The sequence below is a fragment of the Miniopterus natalensis genome, chromosome 19 (genome assembly GCF_054644295.1).
Source record: "Miniopterus natalensis isolate mMinNat1 chromosome 19, mMinNat1.hap1, whole genome shotgun sequence".
In the NCBI taxonomy this organism is placed as follows: domain Eukaryota; kingdom Metazoa; phylum Chordata; class Mammalia; order Chiroptera; family Miniopteridae; genus Miniopterus; species Miniopterus natalensis.
In genome coordinates, this window is record NC_142099.1 from 28903494 (window position 1) to 28917706 (window position 14213).

Below are 14213 nucleotides of genomic sequence, written 5' to 3' on the forward strand. Positions count from 1 at the left end.
GGAGAAATAGGAAAGCAGGATGCCTTGGTTTTTACCACCCCAGGCCATGACACAGACATCAAGGCCCTTACACTCATGCTCACCTAGAAGCCATCGGGTGGCAGGGATGTGTCCTACATGATACTTTCCTCTGTCCTTTTGCATTCTGAGCCCCAGATTGCCACCTGACTCTCTCCGATTTGTAAGCAAGGGGAGAGCAATGATGTACAAAGGCCCAAAGAGTTTTAAGTACATGTATGTACAAGAACCCCTGGTGTCTGGGGGAACACGGAGGACATGCTACAGGATGGCAGAGAAAGCTAAAGAAGTCACAAATATTAGAACCTGAAGGTCAAGTGCCTTGACAATGGTTAGAACTATTAAAGGTTTTTAGAGCAAATAGGTAGTAACTTAGTCAAGTATGTGTTCAGGAAGGTCACCCTGGCAGTCTGAGACAGTCAGATCTAAGGGAGGAACACGGGTTCTGGTGTGAGTGTGGGTGAGAGGGGGTGGAGCCTTGCTTACCCCCTAGTCTGGAACACGGAGAGGAGCACAGATTCAAAAGACACCTGGGAACAAGAACTGGTAGCACCTGGTGACCGTATTTATTATACATGGTAGGTGAGGGAAAGGAAACAGTTGAAAATGCTCACAAGCTTCCTGGCTGGATGCACAGCGATTCCATTAACCTTGAAAGAGAATCTGGGAGAACAATCAGGTTAGAGGTGGAAGGAGGGAAAATTAAGAGTTCACTTTTAGACATTGTGAAATTTGAGGTGCCTGAGGGACGTACATGTGGAAGTGGAGATGTCCAGTAGCAATTGGATATATGGATATGGAGCTCGAGAGAGAGGTCTGAGCCAACAAAATAGATTTGGAAGTCATCAGTAATGGAGGCATTGGGAATTCTCTTGCAAATCAAATGCTCACCACCTCATCTATGTTTGGGAAATCCAGACTTTTACACATCAGTTTCATTTTAAGCAAGGAAGATGTAAGCCCTAGGGCATGATAGCTGCTGAGTGCCTTGACCCCCAAGCTTCTCCACCACCTACCCCAGGTGCCAGCCACATAGCGCATAGCATGTGCCACGTGGAGAAGACCCACATGGACCCAGCCTTCCTCAGAAAGCTCTAGTATCTCAAGGATGCTGGTTTTCCAGGTTTGCATTCCAGCAGCTGGTAGCTAGGTTAGAAGGGATCAGGCTGGTGCCTCCACACCCCAACCTAGCTATCTCTCTGACACATGTCTTCATGCCAAGATCATAACACTTGCTAATAATTTTTTTAAGTCTCCCTTCTCTACGCAGTATAAGCTGGCTTATGCTTCTGAGCAGCTCAGTGCCCGTGACCATGTCTCTGACCCTGACCTTTAAAAGTGGCAAGGGGACACTACAATGACTTACCAGCAGGAGCAGGCTGCCCCATGGAACCTGCCAACACTACTGCATATTCACAATACAATCCCTACATGCTACCTGTAAGACGAAAATATTTTTAGGCTTTCCAGAAAGATTTCACTTCACAGTTTTTCTGAAAGGTTGTAATTAACTGCAGTGAGCAAAAGAATGTATTTTTAAAAGTAAAAGTGGGGGAGGAGAATGAACCAATCATCACAGTTTTGTCAGTTGCTTTTGGTAGGTGGGTTCTTGCCATCCAGGTGGCTGGGGGAAGGGAGAGAGGGGCCAGCTGAGCTCATTCCAAGTGGGTCAAAGAAGAACTGGGTGCTCAAATTTGCTTAAAGCAGATTCTTTCCTGCAGATGCTCCCTGCAGGGGCATAGAAGCAGCCCCTCCCCCATTCCTCATTGACAAGGGTCCATCTTGCAGAGTCCAGGAGGCCCGGGTACTTGAGGAAGCTGTGCCAAGGGAGGGTGGAAGAGCCAAGATCGAGAATTGGTTATTTTTAGAATCCTCAGGGACAGAAAAGCTGTGGGCTACAGTTCCTCATGCCAGGTCCTTTCTCTCCAAATTGACCCACCTTCCCCTACACTCACACCAACCCTCGGAGATGTCTGTGAGCCCCTCCACTCTCCTTCTGTTGATTCATTTCATGGACCTTACTGATTTTTATTCATAAGGTCGGATATTTTAATCCCAGAAAAAGGAGTCAGAGCCATAGACAAGGGGACTTGGGTGAAATGAGTGCCTGGATGAGAGTGTTCAGGGCCTGGGCTGACAAGGAAGGAAGGAGGCTGCCCCATATAAAGCCTGCAGGAGACAGCAGAGGGTCAGGAGGTGAGTGAGTTCCAGCCCTGGCTGTGCAGCCCAACTACTGAGAGTCTAGCAGTTGGCCAGGCAGTGAAGGAGGGGGCCTGTCTTGGTCGCCATCCCCACCATCTCTTTGTGCACAGTCACATGGGGATTCGTGTTTTAGTTGGTGGCAGAACTCCTGATGCCCATATCACAGGAAGAGATCAGGGACCCTTTAGGGGAGGCAGGAGGTAGGAAGAGATTCCAGAGCCTCCATTAGCATTTTCACCTATACTCACCTATGATCTGTGCCCTGGGATGCACTGACTCCTCCACCCTCTGGACACCCCACCAGCACGTAAGGGGATACGGAGAACAAACTCCCCAGAGGCTCCCAAGGACAGAAGGGGCAAAGGCTTCAGCTCTCTTCCCAGGGCCCCATCTAGGAGAGTCTGGTGGACTCTTGGCCTTGACCAATCCCCTCCCTCTCATGCTTACCTTTCTTGTGGTAGTGAAAAGAACCCTAAACTTTCCTACAACTGTGTGTATAGGTTATATAAAAATCTTAGCCTAAGTTCCCTTCCAGTTCTGAAATTCTTTGTCCCTGCTTAAGACTGAGTTCTAGTCTGCGGACCACAAGTGTGAATTTATTCCCTGGGGTCTATGGGGTCTGTAAGACTGCATTTGACCTGTTCCCAGATAGAAGTTTATACCTTGGGAGAGCCTGATTCTGCAGCTCCTTTCCCTGTTGGGTCAGAGCAAAACGAGACAGTCATCATTTGGTGACTGCATTAGGAAATGAATAAATAAATGATCCCTGCTAATAGGAAGCCACCAACATTTGGAAAATCCTAAAGTTATTTTTTGGGGGGGTCCTAGCATGCATCATGTTTTTCCCCCAGAACAATGTCAAACACAGTTTCCATCTTTGATTATCCCCTTGCAGCTTCCTAATTTCAGGCCCCTCTGGGTTCCCTTGGCCTTCCCCCTGGACCCACCTTGTTTACGGCTTCCTTCAGCTCCTCCTCTTGACCATAAGTTCCTTGAGGGCATATTTCGGGTGCATTTTTCATTGCATTCCCTACAGAGCCTGGCATGCAGGAGTGGCAGTAATAGCACCTCGCAATTACCAAGCCCTCTCTGGTTTACGGAGTGCTCCTGAGCACCCTCTGTTGGGTACTCGGAGCTCCTGGGGCAAGGCTGGTAGCGATGACTACCCTGCCTTCACAACTAAGAAGAACTGAGGTTCAGGGAGATGATGTGGATTGATCACAATCAGGATACTAGTGAATTAGAGACAGGTCTCAAACAATGATTTTCTTCCTTGAGTCTAGTACTTTCTGGTTTCCTTTTAATAAATGGATGACTAAATGAGCTAATGACCTGAAGACCCAAGGAAGTGCTATAAAACAAGATGGTGCCAGATCCTAGACAAGCTGAAAGCTGGAGAAAACACTCTCTTCACCCAGATCCTGGGTGTTCATCGAAGTCCTTGAACTTCCCTGGAGGAGGCGAAGAGCTTCGCTGCCTCTACTCCTGTGGACCACAGGTTTGCTAATCCCATTTCCTTCCCACAGATTTTGACGGTGTCTGGACCACCTGAAGGAGGGACTCGAGTGACCATCCACGGCGTGAACCTGGGTCTGGACTTCTCCGAGATCGCCCACCACGTGCAGGTGGCTGGGGTGCCCTGCACACCCCTGCCAGGGGATTACATCATCGCTGAGCAGTGAGTCCAGTCTGCTCTGGCCTGCCCTTCTGGGCGGGCGAGGACTCCCCTCCTCCTTTCTCTGGGACTTTCCAAGATTCATTTTCCATCTCTCTTCTGCCATGGACCCTGCCCCCAGAAGTCTACCCAGAGCCTTGTTCTTTCCCACCTCCACTCTCAGAAGGTCATATTCTGTTCTATTCCCTGTTCCCTGGCTCCTCTGGCATCAGGGATCCCTGAGCAACGCTGCCCCTCATTCAGTTTTCTCCTGCCCACTGGCATGACTGAGCCAGTTCCCAGCCAGCCCAGGCTCCTTTTCTTCCCTGGCCCCTCCCCTGGCAGACCCCATTGGAATGCATCCTGCAAGGTGGGCTGTGGGCAACAATTTGTTTGGCTCATGGGGCTCTGACAGCAGCTTAATCCGAGCAGGGCCTCCGCCGGAGCAAATTCATTTATTTCACTAAGGGAAATGTCAGCTGGAAATTAGAAAATAGGCATGTAGCAGCGGACAGGCGAACGGGGCTCCAAGGAGTGACATATGTTCCAATTTGGGGTGTTCATTTGGCAGTGGCAGCCACTGTGGAGTTGGTGGGCAGGAGGTGGCCATGAAGCTGGGGCATGAGGGTAGAAGGAGGGGTGATTCCCCTTCAAAGGAGAAAGGAAGGGGAGCAGCCCGATCGCTCTATATCACTGGTCATATACAGTCTGGTCAAGACACCCTGGTTCCGTGGAGAACACAGCTCTGCAAGGGGTTGTAGGAGCTTGACCAAGAACACAATTTGGGGGTGGGGCTTCTCTCCCTAAGCGTTAGACCACCTTGTAGCCTCAGGTTCTCCCTTTGGCCTCCCCAGAGCCAGCCTTTAGTCACAACCATAAAAATGGCATCACTTTCTTCTATCAGCATTTGCACTATATCATCCATTATTTCATTTTCACTGGTCAGGACTCTGCAAGGGACATATCATTATGGTCATTTTACAAAGCAAGAGAGTAGTGAAATGACTTTCTCAGTTCAGAGCACAAGTGGCCAAGGCAGAGCCGGAACTTGAGTCTCCTGACTCCTAGTCCAAGCCTCTTCCCTTCCTTAGCAGTGATGAGGCAATACTCCTGGGCAAGAGTGGCCTGGAAATCCTATGATTCATCAGAATGTGGCTTCCAGGATCGGGCCACGATTCCAGTGTGGCCCAGAACTAGGTCGGAGCAAGAGGGTGAATCCTCTGACTCTGAGGCTGGTGTGATTCCTGCCAGCACCAACAGGGGAGAGGGAGCTGGCCTGATCCTTCAGACCTGCAGATCCTTCCTATCTGCTCCCTCACTCACAACCTTAGTCCTGCAAGGACTGCATGTCAGAGGAAAGGCTGGCAGGGTCCACAGGAAAGAGATGAGGTAGGGAAGGGGGACATGACATAAGTAGCACTTCTGAGCCAAAAGCTGCTGGGTATGAGCCAGGACAGCCTGCAGAGATCCTCACAGTCAAGGTCTTTAGAGGCCAGTGCCCTGCCAAACTGGACTAGACACTTGGTCTCACTGACCCAAATCCCCCATGGCCTCCGGGACCTGCCTTGTGCCTCTAGACACAGGCTAAGTCTGCAACTTGGTGACATGCCACAGGACTCCAAAGGAAAGGGTTAAAGCTTTGAGGTAAGAAGAGCTTGGGCAGCTGGACACGGACATGTCGTGAGATTTGTAATTCAGAGGTGTTCTGAGTCCTGGCTCCTCTCCTGCCCAGCCGAGACCTTGGCAAACTATCCGGTCTCTCTGACCTTCATCGGCCTAGGGGAAATCATGATTCCTGCTGCACGAGTTTTAGGAAAATTCAATAAGATGAGAAAAATGGAGAGTGAAACGTGCCGTAAGAATATAAGGAAATAGAGTTTTATCTATGAAATCCAATGCTCTGCGCTTGCTTGGGGCCACGGGGAAGAAAGTCCTGACAGAAAGTGGAAGTGAAGATATAAAAGGAGCCTGGGAAGGTGAAGGGTCACCAGAGTCCCCCGCAAAAGCTAGTGGTCACCCTCGAAAACCACCACCACTGTCTTGGGGCGCAGGGCAGGCCGCAGGTGGCAAGCACACTCGGCGCCTGGGCTGGATGCAGCCCTGGTTTCCAGCCGTGCCAGGCTCATTACCACTCTCAAGGCTTCAGAGTTTGTTAACATCATTAAAGCCTCCATCCCGGGCAGGCAGCAGGCGGGGAGCAGCAGGCACAATCGTTACAGATGTCTGCAAGAGATGAATTTGGCTAAACGGGCGCGGTGCAGAGTCCCGGGTGCGGGCAGGATTAGCGGGCACAGTAATGACTCACCATATGCTTGTGCTTGCCATCTATCACTCAGCAATTAGGTTAATGTTGGTTAAAGGGCCCCGCTTAGCCCTGCAGTCGGCACCCCACAGGGCTGCGGAGGGCCCATGCGTCCAGCACAGGACGTTTCCCGGGCAGTGGGACACAGCTTGAGGCTGCAGCTCGGCCGGTCCTGGGACAGGGGCTCTGTGTGATACGGACTCAGCTCCAGTCCTCAGACCACCTCCCTCTCATCTGCTGCACCTGTGAACCCAGACATAGCTGGACGGATGTTAGATGTGTGTGCCCCCTGCCCCAGGTGCACACTCGTGGGGTGAAAGTTACCGCCTATGTCAGTTTAAGGGAGGTGGTCAGGTGTTGGGGTGAGAGCACTGTCTGGGTGCCAGGAGTTCAGCTGCCGATGAGCTAAGAGACTTTGGGCAAGTGACTTTGCTCCCTGATCTTCTAATGTCTCATCTGGAAAATGGGTATGTAGAAACAGACGATCTCTACAGTCACATCTATGGTCCTTAGGATGTCAGAAGGAGTAAAGTGTAAGCCCCATGGGACCTGTACCTCCCACCATTAGAAAGCTTATTGGTGGCATTAATGTGTCTCCAGAAGTCCCCTGGAGGAGTCAAGCCTTCAAATGTTGAAGCTAAATAACTATTAGACAGTTATTTAGTCCAACTCCTGTTTTATAAGGAGAAAACACCTCCAGCTGTTGTCTCCTAATGATACATAGGGAGCCTAGAGTCACAAGGGACACTGGGAGGAGGCACGGAAGGCAAGAGGCTTCCAGAAATCAAACGACAGGAACTGTGTCAACTCGCAAAGACTAAAGGAGGAAGCCTTGTGCACAACGTCACCTGTGGTCATCTACGACCGGGGAGGTAGGGGGAGCAGGTGGTTAGCTCTCAGAGCCTCAGGAACCCAGCCAGGTCTTCCCTCCCCCACCTCTCCTCCCACAACAACCTCGACTCCACCCCAGCATTGCTGCCATGTGTATCCGTCCCCTTCCCAAAAGGGACACAGATCATTCCATTAATCCTAGAGGCGGTGGAGTAGAGTGGTCAAAGGCGTGAGCTCTGCAGTCGGGGTGACGTGGATTTGGATCGTGGTTCTGCGGCCTGCCAGAGCTGTGGCTATCATGAGCCACTGAGCATCTCTGAGCCTTAGTTTCCTTGTCTATAAAATGGAGATCATAAGACCCTCCCTGCAGGAGAGCCTGAAGATGACAGGAGATCCTGTCTTATCCAGTGCCTGCCACGATCACGGCTCAGTAAAGTGTGGCTCTTACTAAGATACAGCGTCTGCTTTGGCGTAACCCTCATTCCTCCTTACAACCCTTTCCACTCCCCACTGCTGCGCTTCCCTTTCCCTTTAACTGCCTCTGTCTCTGAGCTCAGAGAACAAATGCCTACAACAGATACACTCAAGGGCGCAAGCACCGGGTCCCAGGAATAAAAACGACGAAGAGTTAGAGGGCATTTGAGTTCTACGATGCTGCCTGACTCCTTAGGACTCTCACCCAGTTCTTAGACCTACCAGCCCGGTCCCTTTTCTACTGTCCGCTACCTCTCTTCCCACTCACTCAATGAAGTAGAACCTCATTCTGGGGAGAGGGCTCAGCTGCAGTGGCCCAGCTCTGGCCCTCACTGCAGCCCAGCCCCCGATCCCCTGCATCACCCCCTTCTAGGTCAGGCCTTCAGAGCCAACTGCAGCCATTCAGCCTTGGACACCAAGGCAGTGCCCATCTGCCATCCATCCCCCTTCTCCCAGGTGGATGACATGTTACCTCTTGGGACATGAACCCTGAGCAAAAAAAAAAAAAAAAAAGTTCTAGAAAAGACAGTGTGCCAACAGGCCCCAGCCCATTGTTAACTCCCTGCAGGCACAGCTGTTGGGCCATTCTAGGCTTTCTCTTCTCCTAGACAGCCCTGGGGTGGCCCAGGGAGGCACAGGTATGCATGTGACCTTCACATGATCTCACCTTTCCTCTTCCCATGATTTCAAACCTGCCACGATTTCTTCCCCCTTTCTTCTTGAGAATCGCTTCAACAGATTGTCTAAGGGGGGGAGTGATGGACAAAAAAGCCCTGATTAGAAGAGAGGGAAAGAGCCTTACCTGCCCCCTTCTCTTCTGTGCCTCCCCTGGAGCTCCTTGAGAGCACAGGGCATGGTTTGCAGGATCGTTGGGACCCTAAACAGAGGCAGGTGCTAGGGCCCAGGAGACAGGATGAGAGAGTTGTTACTCCAAGCAGGTAGCAGCACTGAGATAACCACACACAGTACCATAAATTAGGCTTCTCAAATGCTCTGCTAATGAGGTTTAAGGAGACAGCTATGTGTAAAATACTAATTGTTCATCACCATCATCTTTACTCTGGGTTCATAATTAATTTATTCATTCAAAGAGAAAGGGACGGGAGGGTACCTTTCCCTGTGCACTCAGTACTCGCTTGTTGAATCTAATATGCTAAACGTAATAAGACAGTTATTGCATGTTAAGTAAATATTCACCAGGAGTGAAAGTGCTTATTTGGGATTAACTGTTATGAAGGAGATGGAGATCGGAGGCACACCGTGTGTGCAAGCATGCGGCGTATTTGTTTAATGCAAGTTTTATTACATCGGAATGAAATCTCTGTTTAGTTACCTTCCTTCCTAGAGAAACTGTTCAGATAAGCATCGCTGGGTTAAACATGAATCTTCCCCACCGTGCCAGGATAATGCCAGGGATTATTGTGTGTGTGGAGGGGGTCGTTTGCTGACTCTCTACTAAGCAAACCTACCGGGGATGCCAGGCTGCTCTGAACTTCTACTTGGTATTGGGAGGAAAGACAAACCTTTGTCTCTGTCCCCAGGTTCCTTTTTGCAGAGCCTGGCGGGGCCCTTTCCCACATACCCCATGTCTACAATTCCAGCCAAGAGTTCCCCCCAAGAAGATAATTTCTTCAGTCTCTCCAGCTGTCCACCATTTCTAGTCTGCAGCTGTGGCCAAGGCAACCAGTCTCTAAACGTGCTTGTTGTAACTTATCTCGGGCACCAGGGAAGTCCTCACTGGGGGTATTGATCCACTGTTCATGAGAGAATGCTGAAGTCCCTCATCTCTCCTGCTCTCCTGTTAATGTGAGACATGACTTCCAACCCCAGGGCTGGTCACTGCCTCCCCCACCAGCTTGGTGCACTCAGCCCTTGATTAAGTGGGAATCCAGTGCCCACCGCCGTCCTAATGAACTCATCTGCCTCCCAGCCCTTCGCCTGCTGCCATAAGACTTCACTCCTCCGGTTGTGCTCTGGGCTCCTGTTTTGGTCTCTCAGTATCTCACCAGATTATCTATTCTCTTTTGAAAACTCAGAGCAAGAAACAAACCACAATTGAATCACTTCGGCAAATAGACCCTCACTCCCTCTTTTAGGGAGAGTTGCAGTGTTGGCTTGTTACACAGGAAAGAACACTCCGTTGCTGCCCCTAGACCTCTCTGTTGGACATTAGGTTTATTCCACAAATGTTCAGTAGCTATCCAGTGGTAGGCACTGTGCTAGGCACTGGTTGCTACTGGTTTGTTCAGAGAATTAGGCAATCTAGCATTTGGAGACACACAGGGCTTTAGAGATTATCTCATTCAACCTCTCAATGTACAGATGAGAAACGAAAGCCCAGAGAGGGAAAGCCCTTTACAGTTCTGATGGGAGCAAGCCGAGTCTTGCTTTAGCACTACGGAAAGACTGTGATGAGTCATTCACTGTGACGGTGACCAAGTAGGAGCAGGGATGCCGGCTCTTGCCAAGCCTCTCACGGGAAGATTTTCTCTCTTCTCAGGATCGTCTGTGAGATGGGCCATGCCCTCGTGGGAACCACCTCTGGGCCCGTGCGCCTGTGCATTGGCGAGTGCAAGCCGGAGTTCATGACCAAGTCCCATCAACAGTACACCTTCGTGGTGAGTATTGGGCTCAGTGCAGGGCTGCCGGCTCCCAGCAAGGGCACACTTCCTTCCAGGCTTCTCCACACATCTCCTCCTAAGCCAGGCACCTCCAAGAGATCAAGAAAGGGAACTTACAGCCTCACTTTGCAAGTCTGTCTTTCTGAGTGGGATGAGTGTGTGACTAACAATTCTGTGAAGACTTTGGAGTCCCCCAGAGCCAAAGATCAGAATTCTAAATATGGAAAAATCAGGCCTTTCTTAGAATTCAGATCTTAGGAAGCACCTCCAAGGGTAAGGAGGGGCTGCCCTTTGTCCCTGCCTATGTGATATCTTTGCCTAATGAGGACAGAGTGCCTGAAGGACCTAATTAAGAAGGTCTAAATTTATCAGCAGCTTTGTTTTCTGCAGGGGGTATTGTAGGTAGAAGTTTAGCAGAGTCCCTTGAAATCCTGTGGGACCATGTGTCTATGTGCAGGATCCCCTGAGCGGGGTGTAAAGTGAGTTGCTCTGTGTGTTGGTGTGGTTACACTCAAGTATGCACACCTTCACACCTGAAAAATGTCTTCACACTCAGGCAACAGGTAGTAAAATCACAAGGCTTTCTCTAAAGTGCCTACTGAATCAATAACTTGCCTCTGGGGCCCTTGAGTCCCTTCTCTGAAACCTACCTACATTGTCAAATCCATTTCTTCATTAAAAGGTGTTAAGTGGGTGGGGTCAAACTAGCCTAGGTAAGGGTTTTGAAAAATCATTAAACCACAAGATTCTATTCTCTGAAGCATTTTTACTGTTTGTTATCGGTTTTCTGATCTCTGCCTTCTTATCCTGGCATCTGTGCCTTTTTCTAGTACTCTTGTCTCTCAGACTAGAGAGAACCTCAGCCTATCTGCCCCCAACCTACCCCAAAACACAGAAGCGAGATCGAGAGAGAACTATAGAATGCCAGAGCAGGGAGGAGCCGTAGAGGTACTTTAGCCCACCTTCCTCGGTGGGGAGCAGGCAGAAGCCCAGGGTGATCCAGAACCTTGCTTCAGGGCTCATTGCTCTTAGTGGCTAATGGGGACTAGTTCATGTCTGTGTAGTTGCTCAGTTAAATGCACTTCCCACTCCTCCCTGCTGCCCTCTGAGCAGAAATCATTCTTTTCTGATTTAGGTCAGCTGCCTGATGACATTTCTTTGAAGCTTCAGGCTTAAATTTACAACTTAATGAGCTTACTAAAAAGTCCCAGCCAACAATGGGCCGTCCTCCTGATAAAGGATGGGGAAGTCATGTCTGACATTTACCTACAGCTCTCTGCCCTGGCACACTGCCCTGCCCTGCCCTTCACAAGCTTAGGGAGGGACAGAAGGACATTAATGGAGGACTATAGCCTCATGTTGGCCTGATCCAGGCAGCGATGCTTTATTCAGCCCTATCGATTTTGTGCCAAAAAAATCAGTACAAACTCTAGATAGAGAAGCATTTTGAAATTGTTCTCAATTTGTAAACTAATTGATAGATTAGTCAGTGTCACCTCTGCCTTCCTATCAGTGTTATGGGCATGAGACTCCCTAGGGAGTTAATTCCAAAACATGACCTTTCTGTCTTCCCTGAACATGCCCAGAGCCTCTTCTTAGAAAGGGTGTCAGCTACAGGGTAGGCAGAGAGAGGGTTTGGGATTCGAAAGGGCGGGAAAAGTACCTCCACTCAGAGCACAGACACAGTCTGTCCTTCTGTCCTTAAGTCTAGTCTGGGTCTGTCCCTTTGGGCAAAACCTGAGCTGTGATCGTTTCTCTGCTTCCTCCCAAAGAACCCTTCTGTGCTGTCCCTCAACCCCATCCGCGGGCCAGAGTCTGGAGGCACCATGGTGACCATCACAGGCCATTACCTCGGGGCTGGGAGCAGCGTGGCCGTGTACCTGGGCAACCAGACCTGCGAGTTCTATGGGTGAGATGGGCTCGAAGGCGCACTAGAAGATTGTGCTTGTGTGGCCTGTGCATGTTCACACATATGTACACATGTTCATGTGCACACGTAGGCCTGCCCATCATCTCAATTTATGCCCCATGTATCACAGGGGCTGGATACTTCTAAGAATAATTAGAAGTGAGAGCCATGAGACTGCAGATGAGAAAGGCCCCCAGGAGCTGTCCATTCACCATCAAGACCACACATTCATTAGATCCCCACTTTGGTTACTTGAGAAACATGAACATTGCATGGCCTCAGCCCTGGGCAAGCACACAGACTCATCCTCAGGGCATCTTTTGGGCCTAAAAAATTGAACACCTACTGTTTGTCAAATACATTCAATGGGGATATAGAGAATCCTGAGAGGGCTCTAGAAGAGTCCATGGATGAGAACGCGACTTGCCAAGTATTATCTGATAATCTTCTTCTTAGACCATAAACCCCTTAAGGGTGTTCACTTTTCTGCATGGTCGGTGCTCAATGAATATTTATTAACTGACTTGACTAGATTCTAAACACCCATTAAATAGTCATAATCTAGAAAAATCCAGGAAAGAGCGTGAAACCCGTGAAGCCCGGCCCCTTCTTCAATTCTCTAATCCCCATCTCCAAAGTGCTCCCTCCTAATTGAACCAGAGTCGGATGTCATGTAAAAAGGGCGCTGATGAACACTGATAAGGGATGCGTTCCATAGTGTACAGTATGACAGGACCCAGGATACTTCCCGGCCACCCCTTCAGGCTGAAGAGAGCCCCTCTTCCAGCAGAGGGCACCCCTATGCCCGTGTCTGTCTCCACAACCCTCCTGTGTCTCCCCAACAGGCGCTCAATGAATGAGATCGTGTGTGTCTCACCCCCATCGTCCAACGGACAGAGCTCAGTCCCGGTTTCCGTGAGTGTCGACCGAGCTCGTGTGAATAACAACCTGACGTTTAATTACATAGGTGACCCCCAAGTGCAGCGCATCGAGCCCGAGTGGAGCATTGCCAGGTGAGGCGCAGGGTGGGGGAACGCACCAAGCGGCACCGTCCCCTCAGCCCAAGGGTGGCTTGTGAGGGGATCCGGGGGTCGAGGTGGTAGCAGTTTGAACTTTTACCTAACCTAGGCCTCTGCTTCTTCCCAGCGGCCACACACTCCTGACCATAACAGGCTCCAACCTGGATGTCATCCAGGAGCCAAGGATCCGAGTCAAGTTTAACGGCAAAGAATCCGTCAATGTGAGTAACCGCTGGTCTGCCAGGCCCTCGGCAAACACAGCCGTGTGTCTCTGTTTTGTCTTGTGATAAGCTCTGTGTTGGGCACTGGATCATCTGACTGCAGAAGAAAGTTGGCTCAAGACTGAACCCGGAATCATGTCCCCAAATGCCCGAGCCTGACAGTGATTTTTATAATTACTGTGTAATCATTTCTTGTCACAAGGTGATATAATAAGTGCATAAATGTAGTGCCTTCTGAGCTTAAGATGCAGCACAGAGGGGCTCCTGCTTCGTGTCACGTTCACTTTGGGGTCTGTTAAGAAGCAGTGCTGTGAAAGGGTGAAGAAATTCTGACTCCAGATTCAGATGCTTCTGGATCAGAAGCAGGACCCCGCCATCTATTAGCTGAACTACTGTGATCAAGTCATTTGGCCTCTCTGATCCTCCATCCCGCACTCCCAGCTATAAATGGTGATAAGACTATCATTCAGATTTGTCCCCTGCAGCCATTGGCCAGCACGCGGTTGGCACTTGATAAACTGTTAGTCACTGCATGTGAATAGTCCCATTCGGGTTGCTAAGGTGATCACGTTAAGCATTTTACTATATTCCTCTGTGTGGAGCCACGTAATTCAATTTCTTTCATTATGGATTTTTGTGATTTTTAAGAAGTTTTCTATCATAGGAGCAGAATGTCTGATATGTTATAAATTTTTTAGTTTGTTCTAGTGGCTCCTCTTTGCCAATATTTCCTGAAACATTATTGTATTTATAATTATAGTCCAGGAGATGCTGGCATTATAAATTATGGCCATTATTTGTCAAATAAATTGCTATTATTACTGCTTCGACCTTCAGGGGATTGATGACTAGGCTGAGATGGAGATGGGGAGGATGGCTTTATATCTGCCCTCATCTCTGACACATTCCCAGAGTCAGTGCTTGAGGCTTCCTTAGGAAACAAGAATGCACAGAATGACAGG

General features: G+C 49.7%; 1 protein-coding gene across 1 annotated transcript in view; it reads left to right on the plus strand.

Annotated features, from left to right (window-relative positions):
- PLXNA2 (plexin A2) overlaps positions 1-14213 on the plus strand; it is a 196859-nt gene that overhangs the window by 159013 nt on the left and 23633 nt on the right. The window contains exons 13-17 of the mRNA XM_087827861.1: positions 3747-3898; positions 9982-10099; positions 11875-12011; positions 12857-13024; positions 13158-13251. Coding sequence (XP_087683987.1) covers positions 3747-3898; positions 9982-10099; positions 11875-12011; positions 12857-13024; positions 13158-13251 — 669 coding nt within the window. The remainder of the gene's footprint in view (positions 1-3746; positions 3899-9981; positions 10100-11874; positions 12012-12856; positions 13025-13157; positions 13252-14213) is intronic.